Source organism: Cervus canadensis, chromosome 21 (assembly GCF_019320065.1).
Source record: "Cervus canadensis isolate Bull #8, Minnesota chromosome 21, ASM1932006v1, whole genome shotgun sequence".
Classification (NCBI taxonomy): domain Eukaryota; kingdom Metazoa; phylum Chordata; class Mammalia; order Artiodactyla; family Cervidae; genus Cervus; species Cervus canadensis.
In genome coordinates, this window is record NC_057406.1 from 40,094,065 (window position 1) to 40,117,456 (window position 23,392).

The 23,392-nt window shown below is 37.2% G+C and overlaps 1 protein-coding gene across 4 annotated transcripts in view; it reads right to left on the reverse strand.

Annotated features, from left to right (window-relative positions):
* Window positions 1-23,392, reverse strand: part of AMN1 (antagonist of mitotic exit network 1 homolog) — a 77,975-nt gene that overhangs the window by 25,473 nt on the left and 29,110 nt on the right. For all 4 annotated transcript variants that reach the window (XM_043440812.1, XM_043440813.1, XM_043440814.1 and 1 more), the window contains 4 exons: window positions 14,476-14,608; window positions 12,827-12,971; window positions 10,199-10,416; window positions 9,828-9,884 (listed from right to left, as the gene is read on the reverse strand). In XM_043440812.1, coding sequence (XP_043296747.1) covers window positions 9,828-9,884; window positions 10,199-10,416; window positions 12,827-12,971; window positions 14,476-14,608 — 553 coding nt within the window. The remainder of the gene's footprint in view (window positions 1-9,827; window positions 9,885-10,198; window positions 10,417-12,826; window positions 12,972-14,475; window positions 14,609-23,392) is intronic.

Consider the following 23,392-nt stretch of genomic DNA (forward strand, 5'->3'; position numbering starts at 1 on the left):
TGGTGGTTCATTAATATATTGTAATAAGATAAAACAGTTACAAAGAAAAATATTTATTTGTATTAATAGACATAAATCTTAAACATAATGTTAGTTTAGACACTTTAAAAAACAGTGTTGTAGCATTTTATAAAGCTAAACATGTACTCACTATATGACACAGCAGTTCCATTCTAGTTATTTACCCCCCAAAATGAAACCATATGTCTACACAAAGACTTGTATGCAAATGTCCACAGCAGTATTTATAATAGTCTAAAATTGGAACAGTCTGAAAGGTGAATATATGAGCAAGCTGTGTTATACCCAGACTATGGAATACTACTCAGCCAAAAAAAAGGGATGAAACATTAACATGTTTAACAACATGGATGAATCTCAAAAATATCATACCAAATGAAAGAAGTAGAGAAAACAGTAAAAAACCAAAAGATGATACACTGCATGATTTCATTCATATAAAATACTATAGAAAAAGCAAAACTATATTGACAAATGACTGGTTGCTTGGGGGAAGGCCACAGCAGAGCATTGACTTCAAAGAGATGGGAGAAAACCTCTTGGGGTGATGGAAATATTCTATACTTAATTGTGGTAGTGGTTATAAGATTGTAAAACAATGACCAACATTCATCAAACTGTGCACTTGAAATAGGTGAGTTTTATTGTATGTAAATTAAACTCCAATAAAGCTTGAGAAAAATTTTAAAACATGATTTTGAATAAAAAAATCAAATTGTAAAACAATACATATGATTTGAAATTATTATGTACTGTTTAAAAACACATGACTCATTTGAAAAGACCCTGATGCTGGGAAGATTGAAGGCAGGAGGAGAAGGGGACGACAGAGGATGAGATGGTTGGATGGCATCACTGACTCAATGGACATGAGTTTGAGTAAACTCTGGGAGTTGGTGATGGACAGGGAGGCCTGGCGTGCTGCAGCCCATGGGGTTGCAAAAAGTTGGACATGACTGAGCAACTGAACTGAACTGAACTGAAAAACACATAAAACAATATAATATCTTGTTTATGAATATTTTACAATGAAGGCAGCAGAGAAGGGGACAACAGAGAATGAGATGGTTGGATGGTATCACTGACTCAATGGACATGAGTTTGAGTAAACTCCAGGAGTTGGTGATGGACAGGGAGGCCTGGTGTGCTGCAGTCCATGAGGTCGCAAAGAGTTGGATATGACTGAGCGACTGAACTGATCACAAACAATGAAGCCCAAGCTGAAATCAAGATTGCCAGGAGAAATATCAATAACCTCAGATATGCAGATGATACCACCTTCAGGGCAGAAAGCAAAGAGGAACTAAAAAGCCTCGTGATGAAGGTGAAAGAGGAGAGTTAAAAAGCTGGCTTAAAACTCAGCATTCAAAAAAGAAGATCATGGCATCTGGTCCCATCACTTCATGGCAAGTAGATGGGGAAACAATAGAAAAAGTGAGAGACTTTATTTTCTTGGGCTCCAAAATCACTGTAGATGGTGACTGCAGCCATAAAATTAAAGGACACTTGCTCCTTGGAAGAAAAACTATGACAAACTAAAACAGCACATTAAAGACCAGAGACATTACTTTGCCAACAAAGGTCTGTCTAGTCAAAGCTACGGTTTTTCCAGTAGTCATGTATAGATGAGAGTTGGACTATAAAGATAACTGACCGCCGAAGAATTGATGCTTTTGAACTGTGGTGTTGGAGAAGACTCTTGAGAGTCCCTTGATCTACAAGGAGATCAAACCAGTTGATTCTAAAGGAAATCAGTCCTGAATATTCATTAGAAGGACTATGTTGAAGCTGAAGCTCCAATACTTTGGCCACCAGATGCGAAGAGCTGACTTGTTAGATAATACCCTGAGGCTGGGAAAGGTTGAAGGCAGGAGGAGAAGGGGATGACAGAGGATGAGATGATCGGATGGCATCACTGACTTGATGGACATGAGTTTGAGCAAGCTCTGGGAGATGGTGAAGGACAGGGAAGCCTGGCGTGCTGCAGTCTATGGGATTGCAGAATCAGACATGACTGAGTGACTGAACAACAGTCACAGATATACACACACATACGTAGAAAGATGTAGAAAGAAAGATGAAATATTCAAACATGGAAGGAAAGATATACAGGCATCTTCAGAAGAGTGGTTACCTCTGACGGAAGAAGGGGAATAAATGAGGGGAGGGAGCTTCAGATATCACATTTAATAATTTTTTAAAAAAGAACTGGCTGGAATAAAGGCAGACAATGTTAAAATTCAAGTGGTTGGCTCAAAGGTCTCTGTTATAAAAATTTATATACATTTTCATATATTTGAAATATTATCTATCTTTTGTTTAATGTTCTAATTTGAAACACTTTCTCATTGCTAGTGAGAATGTAAACGGGTACAGTTGCTATGGAAATAGTATGGCAGTTCCTCAAACAATTATATATAGAATTAGAATATTATCTAGCTATTTCACTTCTAGGGATGTACTCAAAAGAATTGCATGCAGGGATATAAATAGATGTCTATATAACTATGTTCATAGTAGAGATATTCACAGAAGACAAAAGGTGGAACCATATCAGTGGATGAATGGTTTTTAAAAATGTTACTATAATGGTAAATTCATAACGACAGAAGATAGAACAGAGGTTGTCAGAGGCTGGGGGAAAGGATAATGGGGATTATTGTTAAAGGGTAAAGAGTTTCTATTTGGGATGATGAAAAAGTTCTGGAGGTAGTTAATGGTGATGGCTGCACAACAATGTGAATGTACTTAAATCCACTGAATTGTACCCTAAAAATGGTTAAAATAGTAAATTTTATGTATATTTGCCAACATCAAAAACTTTTAAACAATTCTGAAGGTAATTTTCAACTAATAATTGGTATGTATACTTAGGGTAGTGGTTTTTCTTTTCTATTGAAAAGTTGATATTATGTTGATGTACATATTATTATAATTAATCATGTCTTAAAGGAAACTTCAATATATTGAAAATTCTTGAAAACTGAGGAGAAAGCATCATATTCTACATGGAAAAGGCATTGTATGAAATGAATTCACAAGGTGACAGACAATGAACCCTTTCATGGATCACAGCCTTGTTGTGGGGCAGGGGCTTGCATAACTCACTGAAACTATGAGCCATGCCATGCAGGGCCACCCAAGACAGACGGGCCATATTGAAGAGTTCTGATAAAAGGTGGTCCACAGGAGGAGGGGTTGGCAACCCACTCCAGTATTCTTGCCTGAAGAACCTGATGGACAGTATGAAAAGGCAAAAAGATATGACACCAGAAGATGAGCTCCCCCAGGTAGGAAGGTGTCCAATATGCTACTGGGGAAGAGTGGAGGGCAATGACGAACAACTCCAGAAAGAATGAAGCAGCTGGGTCAAAACGGGAACAGCACTCACCTGTAGATATATCTGGTGGTGAAGTAAAGTCTGATGATGTAAAAAACAATGTTGCATAAGAACCTGGAATGTAAGGTCCATGAATCAAGGTAAATTAGATGTGGACAAGAAGGAGATGGCAAGAGTGAACAATGACATCTTAGGAATCAGTGAACTAAAGTGGACGGGAATGGGCAAATTTAATTCAGATGACTATAATGTCTACTACTGTGGGGAAGACTGCCTTAGAAGAAGTGGAGTAGCTCTCACAGTCAATAAAAGAGTCCACAATGCAGTACTTGCGTGCATCCTCAAAAATGACAGAAAGATCTTGGTTCATTTCCAAGGCAAACCATTCAACATCACAGTAATCCAAGTCTATGCCCAAACGCGGATGCTGAAGAAACTGAAGCTGACCAATTTTATGAAGACCTAGAACACCTTCTAGAACTAACACCAAAAAAGACGTCCTTTTCATCCTTGGGGATTGGAATACAAAAGTAGATATAAGTCAAGAGGTTCCAGGAATAACAGGCAAGTTTGGCCTTGGTGTACCAAATAAAGCAGGGCAAAGGCTAGCAGAATTTTGTCAAGAGAACACACTGGTCATAGCAAACACCCTTTTCCAAAGACACAAGAGATGGCTCTACACATGGACATAACCAGATGGTCAATACCAAAGTCAGACTGATTATATTCTTTTTTTTTTCCATTTATTTTTATTAGTTGGAGGCTAATTACTTTACAATATTGTATTGATTTTTGTCATACATTGACATGAATCAGCCACGGATTTACATGTAGCCGAGTATAGAGAAGCTCTATACCTAGAGCCAGAGCTGAGTATGGCTCAGATCATGAGATCCTTATTACAAAATTCAGGCTTAAATTGAAGGAACTAGAGAAACCAGGCCATTCAGGTATGACCTAAATGAAATCCCTTATGGTTATACAGTGGAGGTGATGAATAGATTCAATAGATTAGATCTGGTAGAGACAGTGCCTCAAGAACTATGGACATTTATATGAGGTTATTATTAAATGAGGTTTATAACACTGTACAGGAGGCAGTGACCAAAACCATCCCAAAGAAAGAGAAATGCAAGAAGGCAAAGTGGTTACTTGAAGAGGCTTTACAAATAGCTGAGGATAGAAGAGAAACAAAAGGCAAAGGAGAAAGGGAAAGATACATGCACTGGATGCAGAGTTTCAGGGAATAGCAAAGAGAGATAAGAAAGCTTTCTTAAATGAACAATGCAAAGAAACAGAGGAAAACAACAGAATGAGAAAGACTAGGGATCTCTTCAAGAAAACGGGAGGTATCAAGGGAACATTTCATGCAAGGATGGGCATGATAAAGGACAGAAATGCTAAGGATCTAACAGAAGCAGAAGATATTAAGAAGAGGTGTAAAAATACACAGAACCATACAAGAAAGGCCTTAATGACCCAGATAACAATGATGGTGTGGTCACTCACCTAGTGTTGGACATCCTGGAATGAGAAGTCAAGTGGACCTTAGGAAGCATATTGTAAACAAAGCAAGTTGAAGTGATGGAATTCTAGCTGAGCTATTTCAAATTCTAAAAGATGATGCTGTGAAAGTGCTGCACTCAACACGCCAGCAAATTTGGAAAACTCAGCAGTGGCCACAGGCCTGGAAAACTTCAGTTTTCATTTCAATCCCACAGAAGGGCAATGCTAAAGAATACTCTAACTACCATACAATTGTACTCATTTCACATACTATCAAGGTAATGTTCAAAATTCTTCAAGCTAGGCTTCAGCAGTATGTGAACAAAGAACCTTCAGATGTACAGGCTGGGTTTAGAAAAGGCAGAGGAACCAGAGATCAAATTGGCAACATTCACTGGATCATGGAGAAAGCAAGGGAGATCCAAAAAAACATCTACTTCTGCCTCGTCAACTAGGCTAAAGCCTTTGACTGTGTGGATCACAACAGACTGTGGAAAATTATTAAAGAGATGAGAGTAGCAGAACACCTTACTTTTCTTCTGAGAAACCTATTTGCAGGTCAGAAACAACAATTAGAAATGGACATGGAATAATGGACTGATCAAAATTAGGAAAGGAGTACAACAAGGCTGTATATTGTCACCTTGCTTATTTCACTTATATGCAGAGTACATCATGCAAAGTGCCAGGCTGGATGAAGCACAAGCTGGAGTACAAGACTGCTTGGAGAAATATCAACAACCTCGGTTATATAGATAATACCACTCTAACGGCAGAAAGTGAAGAGGAACTGAAGAGCCTCTTGATGAAGGTGAAAGAGGAGAGTGAAAAAGCTGCCTTGAAACTCAACATTCAAAAAAACAAGATCATGGCATCTGGTGCCATCACTTAATGGCAAAAAGTGGAAGCAGTGACAGGAGGCAAAAAGTGGAAGAAGTGACAGGTTATATTTTCCTGGGCTCCAAAAATCACTGTGAATGGTGACTGCAGCCATGTAATGAAAAGATGCTTGCTGCTTGGAAGGAAAGCGATGACAATCCTAGATAGTGTATTAAAAAGCAGAGACTTCACTTTGCTGACAAAGGTTCATATAGTCAAAGCTATGGTTTTTCCAGTAGTCATGTATAGATTGGGAGACTTTTTTAAAAGGTCCTAAATTCACATTGCTAAATTGTTTCCCATGAAGTTTATATTGTGAATTTGAAATTTTTGCTAGGACTTGTATTTGCCAGAATTGAATTTTAAAAAAAGAAAAATTTTCTTTTTTTAAATGCCTTAATATATTTTAAATGAAACCTGAGTTGAACACTGTTCCTTCCATCTGTTTGTTCTCATTGTATGTTATTGTTGTTCAGTTGCTAAGTTGTGTCAAACACTTTGCGACTCCATTCTGTAGCACACCAGGCTTCTCTGTCCTCCCAAGAAAGGCTGAGTGTCAAAGAATTGATGCTTTCAAATTGTGGTGTTGGAGAAGACTCATGAGAGTCCCTTGAACTGCAAGATCAAACCAGTCGTTCCTAAAGTAAATCAACCCTGAATATTCTTTGGAAGGACAAATGCTGAAGCTGAAGCTCCAATACTTTGGCCACCTGATATGAAGAGTTGACTCATTGGAAAAGACTCTGGTGCTGGGAAAGATTGAAGGCAAAAGGAGAAGGGGGTAGCAGAGGACAAGATGGTAAGATAGCAACACCAATCCAACGGACATGAATGTGAACAAACTGCAGGGGATGGTGGAGGACAGAGGAGCCTGCTGTGCTATGGGGTCACAAAGAGTGGGTCATGACTGAAGAGACTGAAGAACAACAGACAATGACATAAAATTGATCCACTTGTGTTGTTTCAGGGACTTAATTATAGTAAAGGAAGAAAAAGTGGTATGTCCCAACACATGATTATTTCCAATAGATAAATGCTGTAAATAAGCTAAAGTACCAACATCAGAAAAACAATTAAGGAAAAGTGATACATAACATGGACAGATTTTGTTCTCTGATATGACAGTGCCTAGAACTTAGTAGATAATCAATAAATATTTGTTTAATAAATAATAATTCTTTCACAGCAAATTAAATTTTAACCATGAAGATTGTAGAAAACTATAAAATGACTGTGATATAAAGTTAAAAATATGGCAGTATTTATTGAGGTACTACTGTGTGACTGGAACTGTAGTAAAACCTAGGTATAGAATAATGGCTGAGTGATGAACAAAATGATCTGCTCTCACTGAGGACTCAGACCGATAGAGATTTCAGAGTCAATACTGACATTCACTTAATGCTGTGTGTGTGTGAAAGGCGCTCAGTGATGTCCAACTCTTTGTGGCTGTAGACTGCCAGGCTCCTCTCCGTCCATGGAATTCTCCAGGCCAGAATACTGGAGTGGGTAGCCATTTCCTTCACCAGGGGATCTTCCCAACCCAGGGATCAAACCCAGGTCTCCCACATTGCAGGCAGATTCTTTACCATCTGTGCCACCAGGGAAGCCCATAAATGCTGTAACATGTTTTTACTAAATGGCAATCTTTAGGAGCGGTTCTTAGACTGTTAATCAAATTTATTTTCAAATTATAAACTATTTAGCAACCTTGATATTTAACTTCCCAGAAAATGAAAGTGAAAGTCGCTCAGTCATGTTCAACTCTTTGAGACCCCATGGACTGTACAGTCCATAGAATTCTCCAGGCCAGAATGCTGGAGTGGGTAACCTTTCCCTTCTCCAGGGGATCTTCCTAACTCAGGGATCGAATCCAGGTCTCCTACATTGCAGGTGGATTCTTAACCAGCTGAACCACAAGAGAAGCCCAAGAATACTGGAGTGGGTAGCCTTTCGCTTCTCCAGCAGATCTTCCCGATCCAGGAATTGAACCGGGGTCTCCTGCATTGCAGGTGGATTCTTTACCAACTGAGCTATGAGGGAAGCCCCTAACTTTCGGGAACTGAACAAATTAAAAGCAACAGGTTAAAAATGGGGTATCTGAAAAATGTAGGTATATATATTACCCAAAAGAGAAGAATCGGTTAAAAAAAATGAAAATGTTTGCATTTCAATTTGTCAGAAATTGTGGTCACAAAGATGCAATGAGTCACATGTTAAAATATATTCCTTTGTTTAAGGAAGGAATTAAGTTCTAACAAATTTTAGAAAGATTTTCATTAAAATATTTTGATACTTACAGAAGTAAGCTTTGGAAAGCTGAAAAAATGAAAAATTCAATAACATTACAATGACCAATGCACTGGTTATTGGATTTTTTTCCTCAGTCTGCCTAGGTGCTCTTTATTTTATAAAGCTGAAGTAAATATGTAGGTATATTCCCTACCACTGCACAACAACTAATTTCCTGGTGGTTTTATTAGGAAGTGATAAACTAGGTTAACTGATTGAGAGCTTTGATAAAATTGACGGTGATTATAGGATAATGTTGTAAAAATAAAATAACCTAATGAATATAAGGCAGTAGCATGGAGGATAGCATATGAAGTGCTCAACAAATGTTTGTATTTAAAACAGTAAAAGCTTTGGCAGTTTATTGTCCCTACAGTTAGAATGCAATTTGGAATTTGAAACTTCATTTTTTTAAAAAAAATTTCTTAATGAAAAGATTCATAAAAATATATGTGCCATTTTATATATACAAACACACACACATATATATACACATAAGCAGGATGCAGATATATAAACATCACAAAAAAAATTCTTTGGGCAATAAATCAAGCAGAAATATTTTGGCAAAAACGTGGTACCACCATTCTAATAGTGGTTACTAACATGTATAATTCATTTATAGGCTGCTTACTTCCAAAAAGGATTTGATGTGACTTTTTGTTGAAAAGCACAGCTTTTTTTTTTTTTTTTGAAAAGCACAGCTTTTAATTAAGAGTAAAAACAAACTAAAACACTGTAAACTGGGAAAGGAAAAAAAATTAAAATCTTGGGACAAAACATTTCTTAATATTTAGAAACAGGTTATAGGTGCCACATCCGTCATTGAATACAAAGGAGGAACACTAATTTAAGATCTTTTTAAACAGCTGCAAATGCGGCTTCTGGGGGAGGAAAAACCTTTTCTCTACCCGCTTATATTTGTCTCTGGAAGCCTTTAAATTAAACTGACAATAAGATAAGAGGAAAGGGAAAATTTATTCACAAGCTCACAAAGGTCATGGTTCAAAGAAATGGCTTGAATTTAGTTTAAATACCATCTTAATAGGGGAAGAGGAGGGGGAGAAAGGATACTAAACAGTCATACAAATGACTTTTAGGGCAGACAAAATGGACCTTTAGGAAAATAGATGGGAGTTATCATAATCTTGTGACTATGTCTGTTTAATGCAATTTCTCATCTGGAAATCTTCCTTAAAAAGGATTTGAGGCATTTGAATTCTTTTGGAAGTGTCTGCTTTTAGACAGATAGTGGGGGTGGGAGGCGGTTCAGACGGAAGTCTTTTTTTTTAGCTTCTGTTGTTTCTTAGACATCTTCAGCTCAAAATAATCTTTATGCCATAGTGGTATATTCTGGATGCCTTCATAGATTCAGAAAAAGATGATCAAGAGAGAATAAATATGATGTCAAGAAAAATACACTGGCAAGAGCATAAGTAGTCCTAGTAAAAATATCAGTCAGACATGAAAATTCTAAAGGATATCATTTTACATTGATAAATTTTCATTATCTTTATCCATAATAAGACTATCCTTAAATGTATTAGAAGTTAAAACCTCTGGAAAATAAGAACATTTATTGGAAGTAAAATGGGTTTTCTATAAAGCATACTTTATCTCCTAACTTTACCAGTTTTTTTCACTCTGGAATAAAGAGGCGGAGGGGAAAAAAGTCCTTGGAAATACCTAATTGTGAATAAGGCACTGGTTGTCTTCTAGGTTTAATGAAGAATTTCTGAGGATAATATAAGTTCAGTTATCATCATCTTTATAGATATTTTAAAATTACCTCTAATTTCTTGGCACAAGGTCCACTAACAAGCGCAACCACACCATGGTCGGATACCTAAGCAAAGGGAAAAAGAACACAGCACATAAATGGAGAAGATGGAAGCATATTTTTCTAAAACTTGTTATTTAGATATTGTTTTATTTCCTCCCATTTAGCAAACATGTGTTTTAGCCACACATACCTTCCACCCTTACTTAAAACAATTGAGGGGAGGGTGCCAAATTATATTGCAATTATTTAACTATCAAAATATGAAGTCAATAATTTCAGCAACAACAAAAAAATTAATTGTGTTCTGATGAGTTATGGAAATACACTGGGCAAATAAATACATACAGTATCTACATTTCAAGTGTTATTTCATTTACCTGAGTAGCTGAAAAATCAACACACTGCAAAAATGCGCAGTTTTCTCCTAATGCCTGCAAGGACACATCAGTAATACCTAAGCAGCCTCCTAAATCAATGATCTTTAACAGCCGGCAGTTGAGTGCAAGAGCGAGGACTCCTTCATCGGTGAGATTGCAGCATCTTTTCAAAGAAGCTTCATGCAGGTAAGAGCAGGATGAAGCCACAGCTTTTATTCCTGAGGGAAAATATAATTCTGTATCAATGAGCTATAGATGTTCATATATGAGAAATGTGACTGATTTTTATTTTAGTAATCACCAGTACTGATACATCCAATTAGCCTTTTCCAAAGTAGTTCATGTGGGGAATATACTATTTTTTCAGTGATGCTGTCATTATTTAAAACTCTTTTAGAATGTTTCAAGAATTCTCTATACAATCTGTAGTATATTCTTCAGAATATCTGCAATTAATGACATGACTTTTTTATGATTAGATTTGCTTTTAGGAAATGACCAAAAATCATTCAGAACCAAATTAGGTAATTAAATAGTAGATGATTCTCCTTTTTGTTAAAAGTTTTAAAGTAATAAAGTTAATTTTCTTATAGACTCTGAAAAGAAATCAAAAGTTGAATGCCACAAATGTCTTAAGTAATAGCTTTCATGCTTATCCTTAGAAATCATATCCATGTTTCTGGGTTTTCTCCTCCCTCCTTGATTCTACCCTTTCCTACCACCATGCTCCTTCTCTGGTAGCCTGGACGAATCTCAGATTTTACCGGGGGTCAAGAAAAGAGAGGCCCTTAAAGCCAATTAAACTGATGTAAAAGCATTTTGGTGACAGGTATATGATGATGTGCCATATAAATAGAAAGAGTACTGAAGGAATCCTGGGCTCTTCAATCATGGACAAACATTTTAGCACTGTTAAAAGAAACCTTTATGGGCAAAATACACAAAATGGAAGATGGTAAATTTGTGTGTTGGTCATTTTTATTGTTTACTATGTCTTAAGAAAGAACTCTTTATTCATTAGTGTTCAGCATGAAAGTTCTTTTTAGAGAGTCAGTATTTGTGTAAACATTTTAAAACTTATGCTTCCTTGCAATAATATGAATATCCCAACTTGCTAACCAAGATAATTGTAAAAATAGAGCCAACTACCTACAAAATTTTCCAGAAACCTAGGTAGCCAAATAACTCCCTCTTTCTTATACTGAAAAGAGTAAAAATTTTAATATTTTTAAAAAATGGTAAAAATCCATTAATTCATGTAACAGTCACACTGATACATGCAGTCTGCCTGGTTATAAAACACTGTAACTGGACAAGGTCGGTACCAAACCCAATTTCGGCTTCCTGCTACTCAGAAGATCAATGCTCAAGAGCCAAGTGTTGGTGGAAAACTTAAAGTTGCTTTAGTCAGGAAGCTGGCAAGCTGGGCAGATGGTAGACTGACGTCCTTAAGAGCATCTCCAAGTTGCCAGTTGGGAGATAAAGGTTCTAAAGCCTGTGTGAGGGAGGGGGCTGCAAGGTACACAAGCAGTTCATACACAGTTCTCAGATTGGTTGGCATCAAGGTAAAGTTTCAAACATCACCAGTCTTCTGGTTTCAACTGGTCTGGGGTCTACATGCTTGCAGTCAGCAGTTTTCATCTGGTCTGCTTCCTGTGAAAACAACTTATGAGTGTGTATTAGATCTTTATATCTTTCAGAGAACTGGGCGTTTAGTGATTTTGCTATGTGACTGGCTTATAGTCTAAATTGTTTCAGCTTCCCTGCCCATGTCCTTGAGGTTGGTATCTGGAATTAAGCAAGCAAGATTAGTTCTTTCTTAGTCAATTAGTCATTGTCTAAAATAGTTTTGAGGCGTGCTTAGGTCAGCAGGAGTGGAAAATACATGTTTCAAGTTTTGTGCAGCTCAAAATGGGGCAACTTGAAAATACACATTTCAAGTTTTGTGCAGTTCAAAATGGGGCAGTTCTGGCTACAAAACTATGTGTTATACAGACTGATGGGAGAGAACCTAGTAAATATTTGCTAATGATTTAACTTTCTGTTGTAATATTACAACAAAAAATTCTTAACAATGTTATGAACTGGTCATTTCTTGTTTCACTATACTAGGCAAAATATTTAAAATATTTATCTAGTCATGCTTATTTTAAATATGTTTAAAATTTAAGTAGTGACAATGTATTTCCTAACTTTCAGCACTGATTATAAGCAAGAATTCTAATTAGGATTCTCTAGTTTATTTTGAATATTTTTATTGATAAATATAGTTTCTTTTTCTTTGACACCTTCAAACTGTTCATGGGGTTCTTAGAACTGACTCATTGGAAAAGACCCTGATGCTGGGAAAGATTGAAGGTGGGAAGAGAAGGGGATGACAGAGGATGAGATGCTTTGATGGCATCACCGACTCAATGGACATGAGTTAGAGCAAGCTCTGGGAGATGGTGATGGACAGGGAAGCCTGGCGTGCTGCAGACCATGGGGTAGCAAAGAGTTGGACATGACTGAGCGACTGAACTGACTGACTGACATCTTCATACTATCTTTTAGCATATTTTCCCCTTCTCTGCTCCAAAACTATGGTGAATAGCTCTCTACCAATTCGTTCAGTGTTAATAAACATACCTTTTGAAGTTATGGAAATTCGGTTTTCTTTCGAGGAATTTAAATTTAATTTCTTCAGTTTTCTGCAGTTACATAGGTGCAGGAGAGCAGTATCTGAAATATCACAGCTTCGTAGATCTAGAGTTTGGACTTCAGGATGTAAAATCTATAATACATACATTATTTTGAAAAATTAAAATTTCCTATAAACATAAATATTTATTCCATATTCAGTGTTTTAATGGTCATAACAGAGAAGTGGCAGGTGAAAACTATAGCAAAGAATACAGAAATGCATTTGTGTGAAGACAGATACAAAAAGCAGAAAAAACCAAGTCTACTTCCAACTGAGGGTGCAGCTTATAGTGTCCCCAAAGTCTTATTGTGACACAGAGCTCTACTGAGACAGCTGGTACAGAATAAGAACCCATTAGATATGGAAGCAGAACCAAGGTAGTGGGGTGCTTATCCTCTTCCAGTAGCTTCTGATTATTATGAGAGATTCTAGCTATGTGCCTCTTTGCTCAGCAGGTACGAGTCTTTAATCTCTGTAGGCAGGGAGTGATGATAGTTGCAAACCCATTTTACAGTTAAGAGAACTGAGGTTCAGTGTCAGAAAGAGTGGCAAAGCTGGTATTTTTATTCAGGTCAGAAGCTTTACTATACATTCTCCCTTACAGAATTGTTATTTTTAGCTTAATTAGGGAAAGGGCTTCCTAGGAAGCTCAGTTGGTAAAGAATCTGCCTATAACGTGGGAGACCCGGGTTCAATCCCTGGATACAGAAGATCACCTGGAGAAGGGCATGGCAACCCACTCAGTATTCTTGCCTGGAGAATCCCATGGACAGAGGAGTCTAGTGGGCTACAGTCCATGGGGTCGCAAAGAGTCAGACACAACTGAGTAACTAACATATATACAGGGAAAGGGAGTAAGTATAAGTTAGATGGAGTGAGGAAGCCAGAAGAAGAATGAAGAGTTTAGATGAATGATTTTTAACTGATTGTTATCCCTGAAGGGATAAAATCAATCTGGTAGGCTATGATCAACATTTTTTAATTGAAATAAGACATACTAGAATAAAATAGAAAATATCCAAGTGAACTGAACACTGTACTGTTACACGTAGATATGGTTTGTGTCCTAGAGTCACAATGTAACATTCCTATTTCTTCTTGTGGGTCTTTTTTTTGTCATTTGTTTTTTCACTCTGCATTTTAATTTTTTCTAGATTTACTAAGGTATACTTAACCGAAAAGTTTAACATTTCTTGAAAATATGCAGTTCATGGATGTTGGTACCATGAAGACAAGGGGAATAACTGAAGGAACAGTGGTAGAAGAGTTTTAATTTTTATTTTATTTGTGTTTTGGCTGCTCGGCATGTGGGATCTTAGTTCCCCAACCAGGAATGAAATCTGTACCCCCTGCATTGGAAGCACTGAGTCTTAACCTCTGGACCCCCAGGGAAGTCCAGAGATTCCCCGAGGAAGTCAATGGGAGATTTTTTTAGAAGCTATTGCACAAGGACATTATGGTTATCTGGAGAAAAAAGAACTTTAGTATATTCTAAAATTACTCATCCTAATATAAAACATTGTTCCAAAAATCTGAAGCCATAGCTGAACAGTAAAATATAATAAGCTTGCTTTGCAGTTGTATATATTCTTACCTCACTTATGTTTGAATCTGTTATCTGCCCCTGCACGCTCATAATTTTGATGAGTCTATCTTTTATGTTGGGTGGCAAAGGCTTAATGTCTGTGATGTATCTAGAAATATTCTTCATGAAGCACCAAAGGCATCTGAAATACAAATATAATACAGTAAATGACACTATACAGGTATTGACTCCTAATATTTGTTTAATGCATTTGTTAGTACTTAGTTCTTTCATAAACAAGAAAGAAAAAATGGGTGTACATTTTATATGAATATTTACAACTTAAGTTTGCTAAGATTCAAAAGCCTCAGTTATGAACAAGTTGCCCTTTACCTCTACAACTTTTTCTCAGCATCCATCACTTACTAAAATGCATTCTAAATGACAAAGCATTTTTATTAAGTCAGTCTCTCCAATTCCTAAGATATGCAGTTACCACCAAGCTTTCAGTCACATATATTCCTAAGTAAACACTAAACTAGGGCCGATTAACTGACAAATTTTATGTGTTAATCCAACAAACTTGCTTTCACTATTTTTCTTAAAAATTGTACAGGTATAAGAACCAAGAAAGAACTGTAACCACAAAGATGCCACAAACAGTACAAATCAGAGAGATAGTAACCTTAGTGCCAGTATTATGTATCCCAGATTTATCAAGGCAGGCAACAACCAAGACCCATACAACCAACATACTTCCTATTGATATGTGGCCTGAAATTCCAACTATCTGAGATACTTGTATGTTAAATAAATACAAATCTTTCTTAGTTTCTGCCTACAAACACTTTCACATATACACATTTGAATTTTTTTAGTGCAGTCTTTTTCTTTTCTTCTTTTATTTGCCTCTGCCTTTCTTTCTCCTATCTTTCCCCCTTCCATTAGTTTAGTTCCTCATGCTATTCCTTGTATATTCTTATTTTTGCCCTGTGCTTGTACACACATGCACACATTCATTCATACATGTATCTATGTTCTCACACATACATTTAAAGGTTAGGTTGGGGGTGGGGAGAGATCACTGTTTCTTAGAATGGCATCAGTGTATACTCACTTTTCTACAAACTCTTTCATTTAATAATAATTCTTTAAAGCATCAAGTATAGTTTTAATTCTCCTTTAGTGGCTTAATTTTATAGGGTGGATGACTTAGTCATCCCCTATTGAGGAGCATTCCACTGTTTCTAGGATATATTAACATATGTTGTCATATTATTTTCTTCATATTTCCATCAGGAGTGTTGGAGAGTTTCTTTTCTTCTACATCGCTAAGCAACAGATGTTATTGTTCATTTTATTTATTTTTCCATTTATTTTCATTATGTCCACTTCCCAATCTCATCCCCCCGCTCTAGGAAATCATTCTAATGTCTAATGTGTATCTTCTTGTTGTATGTATCCTTTTAATATGATTGTTCTATGGAAGTATTTCTAATTTATGTGTGTGATATTTGTCATAGATTTGTTTAGTTTTTCACTGAGCACTATTTTTAAGATCTGCTTACTCTTAAATGTTGGCAGATATCACGGGTGAAAAGTAGTATCTCATTATTACTTTAATTCTTGTTTCTCTAATTGCTAGTAAATTTAACATCTTTTCATAAAGTTGCTGGCTATCTAGATATTCTTTCCTCAAAATAATCTATTCATATCCTTTTCCTATTTTGCAATGTTTTTTGCTTAAATTAAATGAGCTATTTTTGTGGCCAAATACATGACTGATTTTGTATGTGCTCTATAAATATTCAGAAAATGTATATTTTCTATCTGAGAGTTGTAATGTTCTCTTTCTGTGTTTTATATATGCATGTCTAAATCTCTCTCTCCATGTACGTACATGTATGTGCACAAAAATATAGTAGGTGTGTTAGTGTTAATCTCTCAGTTGTGTCCAACACTTTGCAACCCCATGGACTGTAGCATACCAGGCTCTTCTGTCCGTGGGATTTTTCAGGCAAGAACACATTTCCTTCTCCAAGGGATCTTCCCAACCCATGGATCGAACCCAGGCCTCCGGCACTGCAGACAGGTTCTTTACCATCTGAGCCACTGTGTATGTGATTATTCATTGATTAGTATCATTTAATTCTTCTATGTTCTTATTCTTTCTACTAAATCTGTAGAATTCTTAGTTTGCAATACTTGTATTTTTTAAAAAATAGTTATTTATTTTGCTGTGCTGGGTCTTAGTTGCAGCATGTGGGATCTTAGTTCCCTGACCAGGGATGGAAGCCATGACGCTTGCAGTGAGAATGTGGAGTCTTAATCACTGGACCACAAGGGAAGTCCCTTACCTTTCATTTTTCACTTAAAAACTCTCTTGTAATTGATTTTTGTAATTGTCAAGAGTCATACAGAATCTGAGAGTTAAGCCTACTTACTAGTTTATAAGTTAGCTTTAATACCATATTATGAATGCTGTCAGAAGAATGCTGGGTCAGTGATAAACAACTTTATTACTCATGATAAGAGCAGTAGCCAGGGACCTTCCCTGGTGGTCCAGTGGTTAAGAATCTGCCTTGCTAAGGCAGGGGACTGGGGTTTGAACTCTGGTCCATGAATTAAGAACCCACATGCTGCTGAGTAACTTAACCCCACACTTCACAACCACAAGCCTTTGCACCCTAGAGCCTGTGCTCCATAACAAGAGAAGCCACAGCAATGAGCAGAGTAGCCCCTGGTTGCAGCAACTAGAGAAAGCCCATGGGCAGCAACAAAGACCTAGTTCAGTCAAAAATAAATAAATTAAAAAAAAGAAAAAGAGTAGTAGCTGGAGCTTCATGTTTGTGTTGGTTCTCCACGCCCCAGGTCCTACAGTATAATGTAGGAAGGTTGGTCCAGATAGATGTTTACTCATGCAGTGGGTTTGTATTACAAGACAGAAACACTGAGCTTGAGGGGGTTCATCATTTTTATGGCAAACTGAAGCAAGATTGCTCTTTTTGGAAGGAGAAAATACTTCATCTCTCAAGGCTGTTTACTATAAACGCAACCTTGAGAAATGGCCTAGGTAATCAAGGCCCTGCATTCTTGGTACACCCAGCAAGAATGTGCAGGTCCATGTGTTGCCTCTTCCAACAATCCACCCCAATAAGTTCTTGGCTGAATTCAAATATTCATGGAAGTATGCCACTCTATCAGCTACTTTAATTTGACCAACAGAGGCTAAAACCTAATCTGTTCAATTTGTCTCTTAAAGCACTTAATTAAAGCTACTATCAATAGCCAACTCATTGGAAAAGACCCTGATCCAAGGAAATATTGAAAAGCAAAGGAGAAATGGGTGGCAGAGGATGAGGTAGTTAGATAGCATCACTGACTCAATGGACATGAAATTGAGCAAACTGTCGGAGATAGTGGAGGACAGAGGAGCCTGGTGTGCTACAGTCCATAGAGTCACAAAGAGTTGGATATATGACTTAGTGAGCGAACAACTATCAGTAGTACTCCAAGTAGCAGGATAAGGCCAACCTGCAGTAACGACCTCAAAAGTAACTGCTGGGCCCCAGATTCAGCTAACTGTGAAAAAGTGTGGAGTGGGGGAAGGGAACCAGCAGGTCTTACTTTCAACACACAGGATGTGGTCAAAGTCCAGTCTATCACCTCTTATGAAACATACAAGGGAATTTAGGTGGTTATGTCAATGACTACATTTTTCTTTCTTAGGGCTTTTGATTGTTTTTATCTGTTATTTTATCTATATTCATCTCTTAAGGATAACTGTTCCTTTGTTTTTGAACATTTCCAATATATTTGTTTTAAAATATCTTTCAAGTTATTCTATTGTCTGTAGTTAATAAAGTGTCAATTGTCCTATTTTCTGTTGGGTCTCTTTCATGCTATTTTGTTCTTTAGGTAGTCTGTAAATTTTGACTGTTAAAACTTCTTTGGCAGAAGTAGTTTGAGTGAGAATCCTGTGTTCTTTGTGTTGTGAAAGCAAACCTCATGGTGAAAGTTTGAGTTTTCCTCCTCTTAAGGACATTGTCTTTGTCTGGTTGAATTGCAATAACAATATGCCATAGATTGGATAGATTTGTTAAACAAAAGCACTTTAATTTTCACAGTTCTGGATGCTAGAAGTCTAAGATCAAAGTGCCAGCATGGTTGAGTTGGGGCTCTCTTCCTGATTCACAGCTGGCACCTTCTCTATGTGTCCTCTTATGGTAGAAGGGGCTTGGGATTTCTCTGGAGCTTCTTTGTAAAGACACTAATCCAATTGTAAGATTTTGAAGTGAAGCAGGACCCTACCCCTACCCCATGTCCCTGTCTGCCTTTTGTCTGTGGAAAACTTTAGTCAAAGAGAAAGTGAGAAATGAGAAATTTAATCAGAGAAGTGAGAATTAAATTAAATGAGAATTTAATCAGAGAAGTGAGAAATGTGGAAAACAAAGAAAAACAGTCAAAAGAGATCAAATAATAATGTAGGCATTAAGCACAGTCAAGGACCTTTAGTTCTTTCTCTAGGGCTACAGATAATATTCTGAGCCATATCCTGTGAACTGTCTTATAGATATTAAAACACAGGTGCGAAGAAGTTAACTACATAATGACCAGACTGTACCCATGACATAAGCTGTCATAATTCCCAGAACTGGCCTCAAGGAAATGGTTAACAAATGGATTTTGGAACTGAAGATTAACTGTACCTAAAACAAACAATTAAAACCAATTAAAAGACACTTGCTCCTTGGAAGAAAAGCTATGACAAACCTAGACAACATATTAAAAAGCAGAGATACTACTTTGCCAAATAAGGTCCATATAGTCAAAGCTATGGTTTTTTCAGGAGTCATGTATGGATGTGAGAATTGGACCATAAAGAAACCTGAGTGCCAAAGAATTGATGCTTTTGAACTGTGGTGTTGGAGAAGACTTTTGAGAGTCCCTTGGACAGCAAGGAGATCCAACCAGTCTATCCAAAAGGAAACCAGTCCTGAATATTCATAGGAAGGACTGATACTGAAGCTGAAGCTCCAATACTTTGACCACGTGATATAAAGAACTAACTTATTGGAAAAGACCCTGATGCTGGGAAATATTGAAGGCAGGAGGAGAAGGGGACGACAGAGGATAAGATGATTAGATGGCATCACCAACTCGATGGACATGAATTTGAGCAAGCTTTGGGAGTTGGTGATGGACAGGAAAGCCTGGCATGCTGCAGTCCATGGGGTCACAGAGTCAGACATGATGGAGTGACTGAACTGAACTAAAAACAACCAAGATGACACTGGTCAGACCACTAATGACCAATTTGAGGATGACTGTCAGAGATAACTTCTGTTTCTCCATGTAGCAACCCCTACTCCCGACTCTGTGTATAAAAGTCTTACTCTCTGCTTGTTGGGTTGGGGAGTTGGCCTTTGGACATATGTTCGCCCTCCCCACGAGTTGCCAGCATCTGAAATAAAGCAAACGTTCCTTTCCACCAACCTGGCCTGTTTACTGGATTTTGGGTGGTGAGCAGCCAGACCCCACACTTTTCGGTAACAGCTCCACCCTCATGATTTAAACACCTCCCAAAGGCTCCAGTTACTAAAGGCATCACCTTTAGGGTTAGGACTGCAACATATAATACAAAAACATTTAGACCATAATAGGGCCTTATGAATATTCACAAATTCCAAAGCATAGTTAAATGGTATTTTTCCATCTGAGGATATTAACAGTGAAAATTCAAACCATATACCTGTGCATAATAAAGGCATGAGACACTAGGTTTGTTTTTTTTTTAACTGTAATTTATTCATTTATTTTTCTTTCCCAATTATTTTTATTAGTTGGAGGCTAGTTACTTTACAATATTGTAGTGGTTTTTGCCATACATTGACATGAATCAGCCATGGATTTACATGTGTTCCCCATCCTGAACCCACCTGGCACCTCCCTCCCCATCCCCCACTCTGGGTCATCCCAGTGCACCAGCCCCGAGCACTTGTCTCATGCATCCAACCTGGACTGGCGATCTGTTTCACACTTGATAATATACATGTTTCGATGCTGTTCTCTCAGATCATCCCACCCTCCAGATCATCCCACCCTCGCCTTCTCCCATAGAGTCCAAAAGTCTGTTTTGTACATCTGTGTCTCTTTTTCTGTCTTGCATATAGGGTTATCGTTACCATCTTTCTAAATTCCATATATATGCGTTAGTATACTGTATTGGTTTTAAAAAGGAATTCTAGTTTTGACTGGGATTTTATATTCTTGCCATCGATGTGGGCTGCTCTTGGAAGAGTGTGACCTGAAGTGAGGTGACTGCAGAGTCACCAGAGGTAGATTCTGAAGGTGGGCAGAAAGTCCTTCCTTGAAGGGTGATCTGGGTAGCACAACTCCATGGATATCACTCTCACTTACCAAAACCATGTATCGTTATGTTTGTACATTTTAAGTAATTCATATTCAACAGACAGCAAGGAATAAGAAGGGTGACAAGTTTAGACACCCTCAGCTCTCATTCTTCAACTCTGTTGAGGCATCTGTTGAAATCAGATGCTCTACCATTAACAGAAATTTATGTCATTTATTCTAAAAGTTAAAAGCTTAGCAAAAAAGGACCATTTGGGGAGTAACTGCTTTATTAAGATATAACTGACATAACAGTGGTTTTTAGCAAATCTACAGAGTTGTGCATCCATCATCAGTATCTAATTCCAGAAGATTTTCAATATACTAAAAATAATTTTATACCCATTAGCAGTCACCTCCCAATCCCCCCACATTCGATAGCCCAGGAAACTATCAGAAGCTCCACAGAAATCTCAAGCCCTTTTACATGTGAGGACACATAGAGACAGGGTGCCACATTCTGTCTCTCTAGGTTAGCCTATTCTGCACTTTTCATATAAATGGAATTATAAAATATGTGATATTTTATTACTGGGTTCCTTCACTTAACATTTTCAAGTTTATCTAGTTGTGACATGTATCAGCACTTCATTCATTTTTACTGCCAAATAATATTCCATCATGTGAATACACCACCTTTTGTTTATCCATGCATCAGTTTATTGATATTTGGGTTGTTTCTATTTTTGGGCTATTATGGATAATCCTGCTACAAATGTTCATGTATGAGTTTTTGGGTGGACATATGTTTTCATTTATTTTGGGGACATATCTAAGAGCTCACTTGCTGGGTCACATAAAACTATTCAGTCATACAGTAACTAAGTATAAACATTTGAGGAATTGCCAAACTATTTTTACAAAGTGCCTACAACATTTTATATTCCTACCAGCAGTGTATGAGGATTCCGATTTCTGAACATACTTTCCAATATTTAATATTATCTGTCTTTTATTATTGCCATCCTAGTGGCTATGAAGTAATAATAGCTCATTATGGTTTTGACTTACATTTCACTGCTAGTCAATGATGTTGAGCATCTCTGCATGCGCTTGTCGGCCATCTGTATATCTCCTTTACAGAACTGTCTATTTGGATCCTCTTCCCACTTTTAAGTTGGGTTTTGCTGTTTATAGGATTCTTAGTTGAGGTTTTTCTTTCAGCACTTTAAACATATCATCCCATTGCTTTCTGCTTTCATTGTTTCTGAAGAGGAGTTCACTGTTAATCTTATTAAGGTTCTCTTATACATGAGTAATTTTTCTCTTATCGCTTTCAGGATTTTCTTTTGGCCTCAGCATTTTTACTATGATATTTTTGTTTTGTTTTTGGCCATGCCATGTAGCTTGCAGGATCTTAGTTCCCTGATCAGGGATTGAACCTGGGCCCTCAGTAGTAAGAGTGTAGAGTCCTAACTATTGGACAACCAGGGAATTCTCCTGATATGTATGTTTATATTTCTTTGTATTTATCCTAAAAATTCACTCAGTTAATTTCAATTCACTGAGTTCCTTGGATGTGTAGATTAATATTTCTCATTAAATCTGGCTTTTAGCTATTATTTCTTCAAGAATCTGTTTTCTTCTCTTTCTCTCTTTTTGTTTTCATGTTTCCAGCACATGTATGTAGACATGCTTATCCCGTACTTCTCTGAGGTTCTGCTCCATTTCCTCATCCTATTTCCCTTCCATTTTTCAGATTGCATACTATTATTTATCTTCAAGTTCATAACTCTTTCTTCTGCCAGTTCAAATCTACTACTGAGTCCCTCAAGTATTTTTAAATTTCAGTTATTGTACTTTTTCAATTCCAGAATTTCCATTTGGTTCTTTTTTATATATAGTTTATATTTCTTTATTAACAGTCTCTATTGTATTTCTAAAGTAATAGCCTCTATGGTGCAAAGATAGGCACAATAAAGGACAGAAATGTATGGAACCAACAGAAGCAGAAGCAATTAAGACGTGGCAAGAATACACAGAACTATACAAAAAAGATCTTAATTACGTGGATAACCATGATGGTGTGATCACTCACCTACAGCCAGATATCCTGGAGTGTGAAGTCAAGTGGGCCTTAGGAAGCATCACTACAAACAAAGCTAGTGGAGGTGATGGAATTTCAGCGGACCTATTTTATATCCTAAAAGATGATGCTGTGAAAGTGCACTCAGTATGCCAGCAAATTTGGAAAACTCAGCAGTGGCCACAGGACTGGAACAGGTCAGTTTTCATTCCAATCCCAAAGAAGGGCAATGCCACAGAATGTCCAAACTACTGCACAATTATACTTATTTCACATGCTATCAAAGTAATGTTCAAAATCCTTCAAGCTAGGCTTCAATAGTACCTGAATTGAGAACTTCTAGATGTACAAGTTAGATTTAGAAAATGCAGAGGAACCAGAGATCAAATTGCCAACATCTGCTGCATCCTAGAAAAAGCAAGAGAATTCCAGAAAAACATCTACTTCTGCTTTATTGACTACACCAAAGCCTTTGACTGTGTGGATCACAACAAACTGTGGAAAATTCTTAAAGAGACAGGAATACCAGACCACCCTACCTGCCTCCTG